Raw genomic sequence first — 10,589 nt, forward strand, 5'->3', positions numbered from 1 at the left:
AATTGTTAATAAAAGGTAGAAGCTTTGATAGACAACAATTGTCTATCTATAGAGTCCAGTCCTGATACCAGTCTCTAAGATCAACCAGGGTTTCCTGGCTTCTTATTGGAAAATACCTCCCCCACTTGTTTCAGTCTCTTTCAGGTCCCCCCCCCTTACTTCTGTGCCAAGTGAATCTACTCCTGAGTAAGCTTCCTTCAACAAGGGAGGGGGGGCACATTCTTTGCCAAAAATACCCGACATCTCACTTTCCTATGTATCGTTATTTTAAAAATCGTAGTTACGCATACTATTCCTATGCAGAGACATTATTAACTTTTGTATCCCGTTTAAATCAAATCCAGGACTGGTTTTATTATTTGAGTGGGTATATCAACTGAAATAACCCTATGCTTATAAAATATTCTCTCCCAGATTCTCTTCCTATCTTATCTTAGGAAAACTGTTCTTTCTTTAGAGGGCTCTGCATAAAGCTGGATACTGTTATTTTTCCTCTTCCTTAGTACATGATAGGAGCATTGGTTGTGCTCTGTTCCCCAGTAGTGCCTGTGTACATAAGTATGTGTGTGTCTCTTTGGTAGTACAAACCTTGCTGTGAAATCTTGCTGTGAACCCTATATTTTGGAGGGTTGGACTAGATGACCCCAGGGTTCCTTTCAACTCTCCCAATTTGTGGCTGTGTGGAAGGACATGTGTCCGCAAGCATTGCAGGGTAATTCTTAAATTCTGGTGTGGTGATGGAGTTGAAATTCAGCCTAGCTTTGCTCTTTAGTTTTAAAAGGTGAGAGGTGAAGCTGTGATGTGATATTTGCAAATGACCTTAAGAGGCATGGCTTGCAAGCCCCCCTCAGGTTTGCATAAACCCACACATCTGGTATGGTAGATACCAAGTTATTATTTAGCGCACATCTATATAACACGCGTGTACATTGTATTGGTCCGTGTTGCTCCCTCCTTTGCTGCCCTGCTCAACCCACCTCCTTTTCCATTAGATCCTATTCCCATTCACAGGGCACCCATACCTTCATCGAGATTTAGGGTGCGGAGAAAAGATTTGCAAGTTCTTACAGAACTTTAATGCAAATCTATCTCCGAATGGGGGACTGTTACGGAAGGGGGGGGCATGTCTTCTTCACTACAATATATTTGCTCAATTTCTCTAGGATTCCATCACCCCTCCCCTGTCCTCCCTAATTCCTCAAGTAAGGTGTCAAGACCCTAATCCTGTCAAATCACTCTGCCAAACCTTTCCTCCGGGCAATGCCAGGTGACAGACTATGCATACACTCAGGAAGCGCTTATCTGCGCATATCTCCAGCTCTGCATATTCCCCGCTCCCTCCTCCTTATATTAATCCGATGTAACCCAACCTCTCCTTAATGTATTCATGATGTAATCTGTGTAACCCAACCTTTCCTTAATGTTACAGATAGGTAGCCGTGTTGGTCTGCCATAGTCAAAACAAAACAAAATTCCTTCCAGTAGCACCTTAAAGACCAACTAAGTCAGTTCTTGGTATGAGCTTTTGTGTGCATGCACACTTCTTCAGATACTGGGATGTATTTTGCACTGTATTCTGGGACATGGAGGGAGTTTAAAAAGTTCATGTCACCCCTTTCTCGCTGTTCAATCTCGTCTTGAACCTGTTGCGCAATAAACCTTGGATCTCTGCATTTTGCTCCTGTCCGGCTGAGCTCATTTTCTTCCGCAGGGACCCGCGGACACTTAGTCCGATGAGCTGGGTGGCAGTGTAGCCCCGCACCCAGATTTTAGCCGTAACAGAGTCCAAGACCACCTCCAGAAACATCATACATACATCACAGAAGGGGTGTAACCTAAGACCACCCCTCAGATACATCACACCTACATCTCAAAAAAGAAGGTCTAAAACAGAAATTTGAATGTTGTTTTTCTCCTGTCCTTGTTTATTTCCTGTCTGGCAGGTTACTTGATTGGATTGCCTGGGGAGCCTGGCCAGTCTTTTGTAATGATAAACACTTAGTTCCTGGCCAGGTCACAGGCTCACACCCTATTCATGTATTAAATGTGCCCTTTAGACAGGACTTGTGAGGAAAGAGACAATGGAAGGTTTCCCACTTTGACCTTGCAGAGAAAACTGTGCTCAGTTTAGGAACCAAAATTGTTCCAGGTCTGTGTTCCTGTGCTGATCTATGTTGGTACACTTATGAACATTACCATATATCTAAGACCTCAAAATTCCTATCACGGGGGGGGGGGAGGGAGAGACGAAGACGCGGCAGCTCATGCGAATGCTCTCTCTCGCGGCGGAGGAACCCTTGCCACTGCTTCGCTCCCGAGCCGGGCGAGCATGAAACCCAGGAAATTTAAGGGACATCATCAATCCAGGACCATGGCGGCAAACTGCGCTGGGATAAGGGAGTTTCCTGCCAAATAAGGGACGGTTGACAGCTATGTGTGGCATACATAAACATATTTGCATCTCTTTTATGTATTTCTTCTCCAATTAAACCTAATAAAAATGCCTATGGCTTTTTATTAAAGTTATATTTTAAAACCTTTCTCAATTCATTATATATTGTATTGGAAAAGGTGGGGCGAGTCTCAGCACCGCCTAAGGCAGCCTAAGTCTAGAACCTGACATTTGTCCCTGTTGAAATTCATTTTATAATTTCTCTACAATCCCACCTCATAGGATAAGAAGTCCCTTCTTTTTCCTTACATTTCCAACATATATTTGAGCCGGTTTTATACATTCTTGCTATCTGTACTGGTGTTATGTACCATCTATAATGAGTTGAAGAAAATTTTCCAATTCACATTCGTAAAAAAGCCTGAACCATTTGTTAGGGGTTGTACGAAAAGACCTGCCAAGGAAAATTAAGAACATATTTATGTCTGCGACAACGGCGGCAAGAGTCTTAATAGCACAAGGATAGAAAAATGAAGAAACCCAACAAAAGAAAAGTGGCAAGAGAAATTGATGGACTAAGCAGAACTGGCAAAATTGACGCACAAACTACGCGACAAGGACAACTGTGACTTTAAAGAAGAATGGGAACCTTTTACAAAGTACTTAAACAACAAAATGAGTTGGACTCCTTGGCAGGTTTCGAATAAACATACACAAATTTATTTGTTAACAAAATAGATAACTTAGAGATTTTTACTTAGCAGAGAACAATATGTGTTAATAAATCAGAAAGAGGAACTGAGGGAAGTCGTAGTGGGGAGGGAGGGGGGAAATGGAGGGGAAATATAATTATTGGAATAATTTGTTATGTGAGAATAGAAAGAAAAAAATCAAAAAAGAAGAAAAAAGAAATTCATTTTATTGATCTTCCTTGCGAATACAGTATGAAGTCACTCATTAAAAAACAACAACAACAATTTGTAAATCACAACTCTTTAAATAAGCTGAAATCAGCGCATTTGAATTTTTTGCAAAATAAACAGAAACCCCCACAAGTGAAGCTTTCCCAAATCTTCCAGCCTGGTCATGTTGTTGCATGAGAACAGCAGGGCCAGGAAACAAACAAAGAAGAAGAAAAAGTGCAGGTGTGTGTATAGCTATTTTTTTGAGACAGGGGAGAGGCGTCCCTCCCCCCCCCCGCCCCATAAGTGAAGGGGAGGAGACAGTCTTGCAGCCCTTTGCAAATTTGTAAAAAAAAAAAAAAGCCATGTACTGAAAAAAAGAGAGACGATACACGTACTTTGGAAAACTGAAAGAAACTTCAATAATTAAAAAAAAAATGCCACGGATTTTGTAACATAGCTGTCAACTTCTCCCTTTTTTAAGGGAAATTCCCTTATTCTGAATAGGATTCCTTGCAAGAAAAGGGAAAAGTTAACAGCTATGTTTTGTGACTTCTTGCCCCTCCCCCTACTCTAATTCCCCAGGCCACGCCCCCTCATCAAGCCCCGCCCCCAGCACTGCTCTACTCTCTCCCAGGGGAATTCTGCCTGGCAGGGAATAACGCACCTTCTTTGCCTGTACAAGTCCACATCCATGGACTCACTCCCCATCTTTCTGGCCCTGACCCCCCCTCGGATTCCCCCCCCTGCAAAGCCACCCCCCTCCCCCACCCCAGGGGCTTCTGCCTCAATTCCTCCTTGCATCGCCAGGAAGGACGCGAAAGAATAGTTCCAAAATCTGTTTGCTTTTTGTTTTTTCCCCATTTTATTTTTTGCACCCCTGGCTATAATTCCACCTGGCCCCCGGCGTCAGGAACGCAAAGGAAAGGGACACATCGCTGAGCAGGAACAATTGCAGGTGCAGCATCCGTAAGATCCGAAAACAACCCCCCCCAAAAAAAACAAATCTCCCCCCTACTTTTTTTTTTTTTTTTTTGCTCCTTCCATCTCTCTGCTCTCCCTCTTTTAAAAGTTGCAATGCGTCTTTAGTCCTGCGTGGACCTCCCAGCCTCCCCCCGCCCTTTTAAAACTAAGAAGATGCCCACTGCCTTTTTATCATGTTGTCCAGCACAACCACCCTGCAAAGTAGGGGAGTCCCGGGGATTATTCAAGGGCAGAAATTCAACTGGCGGTGATGCTCCCCCCCCCCAAATCTCCTGTGCTTCCACATCCCCAATAGCTCAGTTGGTAGAAGGACTAACTTAGCCAGCTAGCCCTGGGGATCATCTAATGTTTATTGGATGGATTTCCCCCCTTAATTGATTTCTGAATTCTTAATTTATTGTTATTCACGTTTTATACTGTATTTTATGCTGTTTTTTGTTGCATCAATTAAGTGTTTTAAATTTGTTGTTAGCCGCCCTGAGCCCAGTTTTCTGAACCAGGAAGCGTGGGGTATAAATAAAAATTTATTATTATTGTTATTAATCTCAGGATCATGGGTTCGAGACACACATTGGGCCAAATATTCTTGCATTGCAGGGGGTTGGTCTAGAATGACCCTGGTGTCCCTTCTATGAGTCTATGATGCTAAAACGTAGAAAAGGGAGAGGGGTTCTGGGGATTACTTCTGCCCAGAAATACCGCAGCTGCCTTCTGTAAGCTGAAAAGGAGCAATCTGCCCTTCCTTGCTGTAATGGACAGCACTCTCAACACGCTCAGAGGCACCATCACTTCACAAGTGCCTGGGCTCAGCCCTGCCACACACACAGAAGAAAAACTGCGCTGCAGGGCGCAGTTGCCCCAATGAAGAATCATGTGGTACAGTCCTCTCCTGCTGCAGCAATTAGCAGGTGATGGTCTCTGTACCTCCAAGAGAAGGTCCTGTTAAAGGGCCACTGACAGACCAGGAAGGTCTCTCATTCCCCTGGGAGGGGCGGAAAAGCCAGGTGCTGATGGACCAGAAAATAGATCTGAGGCCAAGGCGTGTCCCTGTCCTGGCAAGAAAGACTCGTAGGTGGGAGGAGCAGGAGTGGTGGTGCTAGCGATGTGAGCAGTGGGGTGAGTGATGGTTGTGGGGCTAGCAATATTCAGTCTATATAAGTTTCTTGTTGGGGTTGGTAGCGACAGCGGTGTCAGAAGTGGGGTTGGTGCAACAGAGGTGTCAGAAGTGGGGTTGGTGTGACAGCGGTGTCAGAAGTGGGGTTGGTGCGACAGAGGTGTCAGAAGTGGGGTTGGTGTGACAGAGGTGTCAGAAGTGGGGTTGGTGCGACAGAGATGTCAGAAGTGGGGTTGGTGCGACAGAGGTGTCAGAAGTGGGGTTGGTGGCGACAGCGGTGTCAGAAGTGGGGTTGGTGCGACAGAGGTGTCAGAAGTGGGGTTGGTGGTGACAGCGGTGTCAGAAGTGGGGTTGGTGCGACAGAGATGTCAGATGTGGGGTTGGTGCGACAGATGTCAGAAGTGGGGCTGGTACGACAGAGATGTCAGAAGTGGGGTTGGTGCGACAGAGGTGTCAGAAGTGGGTGTTCAGTTTCTGTTAATTGATTCTCATGGAAACTTACAGATTCTGGCTTCACACAATTAACTCAAGGCAGTGTCAATTTACTCTTGGCTGAAAGCCAAGGTCTGCTTGACCTAGAAACTACTTACTCTGATTGGTTAACGACCAGCACTCAACTCTGTTATCTAGGAATGCTAGCACAGTTTGTGTTAGGTGGGTGTGTTAGGAGTTGGAGTGCTGTGTATGGTTAAGAGAGAGAGAGAAAGAAAGGATTTATTTTGTTTTGTTTTGTATGCAGAAACTCTGCTGGTTTTATTTTTCCTTTTAAGAAATCCTGTAAATAGTTATTCTGAGTCTAGCTGACTAGTCATTTCCACCTCAACTAGCTTCTTCGCTGTGCAGGAAAACTCTGCTACGTTTGGGCTAAAGCCATTAGAGCTATGCCTGGCACTTCAAAGTTCCAAGAGTGGGGTTGGTGCGACAGAGGTGTCAGAAGTGGGATCTGGGCCAGCCCTGCTTCATCCAAACCTGGTTGGGCTCCTCTCCTCTGCTCCTTCCACCCCCTCATTTACCCCACTGCTCCTCTAGCAGCAAGAACTTTAACGGCAACAGAAGAAGCTCACTCACATCACTGACCCGCCTCACCCAGGACTGCCCACACTGACTGGCAGCAGTTTCTCTCCGGGTTCACAGACTGGACTCTCTCCCACCCCTGCCGGGAGCCAGTGGCAATGGAGACACGGGAACAAAGCAGGGCGGACAGATGTTTGAGGCTCACTGAATGCAAATGGGCACACATACACTCACAAACGTACACACAGATTCTGGCACCGAGGGGCAGTTCCCATGGTGGGGGCAAGGGGTGACTTTAAAGGTGATGCTCCTTCTCCTCCAAATCCCTCCTTCAGGTTGACTCTGGGGATTTCATTCTGGAAAAGAGAAAGGTCGTGGAATCACAGAACTGAAGGGAGGGCCCCCTAAAGGTCATCTAGCCCAACCCGCTGCAATGCAGGAATCTTTGACGGTTGCCATATTTCACGTCAAGCGGCGTACACGTTTCACCCAGCAAGGAAACAGATGAATGAAAAGGGAACCTGTGAACTTGCAGGGGGTTGGGATGGATGACCTCAGGGTACCCCCTTCCAACCCTACAAGCCTTTGGTTCCACCTGCCCCAGAGCTGCAGCCTCCTCCTTCCCCAAGGGGCCCGGGGGCCTCCTCCAGCTCTACCTGTGCTGTCGCGCTTGCAGGATACTGCCACCAGGACCACCCCGGCGATGGCAAAGAGGACGCCAACCCCAAAGGCCAGGCCACACAGGATGTTGTCCAGGAGCTCCGAGGGGGCGGGATCTTGGGGGACTGCAGGAGGAAGAGAGATGGGACCGAGGGTCAGTCGGGTGTGTGTGTGTGTGAGAGAGAGAGAGAGAGAGAGTACAAGGGTCATTTGGGGCAAGGTGTGGGGAGAGAGGGGGAGAGCAGGGCCTCACCCCAGAACGTCTGGATGCTGAAGGTGTCGCGGGGACTCTTGACGTTGCAGCTGTAGATGTCTCCTTCCTGGGGGGTCACCTCCAAATAGGAGAAGAGCTCAAACTCCAGGTCCTCCACAGGGACTGCCGGAGGGGTGGAGACCCCCTGGGTCACGGGCTGGCCTTGGTACGTCCAGGTGACCTCGGCCGCCGGAGGGAAGAGGTTGGTCACTGAGCAGACGAGCGTGTTGGACTGGCCCAGCTGCAGCGGCTGCAGGGGGAAGACCTTCACCTGAGCAATACCTGGGGGGGGGCAGAGGGTGGCAACGTGAGAACGTGCCCTTTTCAGTGGTGGCTCCCCATCCTTTTACTTACATTATTATTTGCATTTTTTATTTTACTCATTATTATTTTTATCATAGTCTTTTTATTGTAACATATATTCTACAATTCCTCGCTGGAGGAACTTTCTGGTGGCCCCCTCCCTCCCTCCCCCCAAGGCAAAGAAACCCCCCTCACCTTTCGCTTCCGGCATAATTGCGAAATAGTACGAAAAGTTGCTCAGCACGTCGTTGCAGAGCTGGTTCAGCACCCGGATGTGACTTTCGGGGGTCCGGGTCCGCACCCCCGGCTGGAAATCGGGGAGGCGGGGGTGCCAGGCGGACTCCGAGGAGTTGAACCAGAAGAGCTCCTCGTTGTCCAGAGTTTGGACCATCTCAGGGAGCAGGGAATCCTGCTGGCACAGGTAGACCTCAGAAAACAGGTGGGCAGGGTCCTCTGGACAAGAAAAAGAGGGAGGTTGGTCAACCGCCACCATCAAGGTGGAGATAAGAAGCCGCCCCAAATCATAGCTCAGTCAGTAAAAAATGAGGCTCATAATCTCAGGGACACGGGTTCGAGTTCCACGTTAGGCAAAAATTGCAGGAGAGTTGGACTAGATGGCCCTCGAACTCCGCAATTATTTTGATTCTGCGATGTGCCGCCATGTGCCCCTCCATGTGTCTGTCTTCTGCCCTCTGCCTTCTGCCCTTCACCCTCCCTGGCTAAGTCATATGTGCCAGCGATGGATGGCAAGAAAGCATGAACTTTTGATTTAAGTTTCTGCTGAAATGAGGCATGAGGCTGCATTTCAATGTTGCATTTTAATCTCGTTTTTAAATTGTATTTTAATCCATTGTTTTTATACCTGGTGTTAGCTGCCCTGAGCCCGGTCTTGGCTGGGGAGAGTGGGGTATAAATAAAATTATTATTATTATTATTATTATTATTATTATTATTATTATTATTATTATTACTAACCTGGAGCCATCCAACCTCTGCTTGAGATGGCCTTCTGAGGAAGCGTCTTCTGTTTGCAAACAGCAGTTACTGTCAGAAAGTGCTTGTGGGGTGAAACAGGGGTTATTGAGCTGGGGTTGGACTAGATGACCCTGGGAGCCCCCTTCCAAATCTATCGTTCTATGAGTCTGTGGTTCCGCCAGAGTCCTGGACTGACGGCGCTGCTACAAGCGGGGAGAGGAAGGAAGGAAGGAACTTCCTCAATGAAAGTAGAGGATTCTAAAGCACATTTCCCCCCTCCGAACACCATTTGCCCCTCCCCCTTCTGCAGCCCCCTCAGTTATGGGGGTTTGGGATTATTAGGGGATGGGGGAGAGAGGGGGAAACTAGGTGCCAAAATACTATTTACATAGTTGAGAGGTCCCGGGCCCTAAGGAAGTTACCTACTATCCTCCACCAGGGCTTTCTCAGTGCTGGCTCCGATCTGGTGGAATGCTCTGTCCCAGGAGACCAGGGCCCTGCAGGATTTAACCTCCTTCCGCAGGGCCTGTAAGACAGAGCTATTCCGCCTGGCCTTTAATTTGAATTCAGCCTGATCTTTTATTTCCCTTTTCTTCCCTCTCCTTCCCCTTTTATGAAGATCACCCGCTCTGAGACCCCACAGCTCATTCTCCCCTGGTCTCCTCGCTGGCCCAAGTAGGACCAATTCAGCCAGCTAGCCCTGGGGATTAGCTAATTCATTTTTGAATTTTATTGTTATTCATGTTTTTATACTGTATCTTATGCTGCTTTTATAATTAAGTGTTTCGAATTGGTTGTTAGCCGCCCTGAGCCCGGTTTTTGAACTGGGAAGGGCGGGGTACAAATAAAAAAATATTAGTAGTAGTATTATTTGGAAAAACGCTGTAAACAACTGTGCCTTCACAGGGGGTTGGATCCAAGGTCAAGTCACACCAACAGGCTGCTCGGAAGTCTCCCCCCCCAGTTTAATTGCAAAAGTGAAACTTGAAAGGGATTTAAAAAATAAAAATACGGGGTGGCATTTCTCTAGCGAGCCAAGGTCACCTGAAAGTCACAAAGGAGACGGCATCTTCTGGGTGGGAGGCTGCAGACCACCCACCCAGAAAAGAGTTTGGAGAGGGAGATAGCTGCACCGGTTGAATTTCCGCCTGGCAAATGTTAGCAAGTACACGGACGCGCTGCCAAGCAAGAACTCGCCAGGGCTAGGGAAAAAGCACACAACCTGAAAGCCCCCCACCTGCCCCCCAAAACCCCCCACCTTCGTTTTCACACCCCACGCAGGCAGGGAATATGGAGACGCATTTTTGTACCTTGCACTTCGGCCGCTGCAGCCGCCGCTGCCCCCCAGAGCCAGGCCAGGGCCGCCAGACCCCAGTTGCACCTCCCGGGACCCATCGTCCTCGCTGCCCCACAGCAAAGCTCCGAGCCCCACAGCTGAGTTTCCCCAACTCGCAGCAGCTTCGGGGAATGCCTCTCCCAGGTAGCCAATGGGGGTTCGTTGCGCTTCGTCGTCATCAGTTGCCAGGGAGAGCCTGCCCACTTTCGGCTCTGGAGCGCGGACGGGCTGCTTAGGCTGCGGGAGGAGAGAATCGCAGGGACCCCGGAGGTCATCCAGCCCAACCCCTGCAAATGCAGGGACCCCAGCTAAGAAATCCCCTACTCACGGCCCGTCTGACCTCTGTTTCAAAGCTCCCAGTGAATCGTAGATCCCTCTGAAGATGGTTCAGTGGCCAGGTTGCTGACCAGGGTAAAACGGTTTGGACGTCGCACTGGCTGCCAATTAGTTTCTGGGACACATTCAAAGTGCTGGTTTTGCCTTATAAGGCCTTGAATGGCTCAGGATAATAATAATAATAATAATAATAATAATAATAATAATAATAATAATAATAATAATAATAATATTCACTGGGGAACAAATTTTTTGTTGGATTGACACCTGCAGTTGTTCTAACCTAATTTCAACGTGCTGATTTCGTGTCTGAAGTTGGT

The 10,589-nt window shown here is 47.8% G+C and overlaps 1 protein-coding gene across 1 annotated transcript; it reads right to left on the reverse strand.

Moving 5' to 3' along the window:
• Positions 1-6,328: 6,328 nt before the first annotated feature.
• LOC309363316 (class II histocompatibility antigen, M alpha chain) lies at positions 6,329-10,054 on the reverse strand. Its single transcript, XM_081899458.1, has 5 exons — positions 9,908-10,054; positions 7,818-8,075; positions 7,320-7,601; positions 7,063-7,191; positions 6,329-6,762 (listed from the first exon to the last, which is right to left on the reverse strand). The coding sequence occupies exons 1-5, from the start codon at positions 9,990-9,992 to the stop codon at positions 6,758-6,760; spliced, it is 759 nt and encodes a 252-aa protein (XP_081755584.1). The 5' UTR covers positions 9,993-10,054; the 3' UTR covers positions 6,329-6,757.
• Positions 10,055-10,589: the final 535 nt, after the last annotated feature.

Source organism: Podarcis melisellensis (genome assembly GCF_964234715.1).
Source record: "Podarcis melisellensis genome assembly, chromosome: 2".
NCBI lineage: Eukaryota > Metazoa > Chordata > Lepidosauria > Squamata > Lacertidae > Podarcis > Podarcis melisellensis.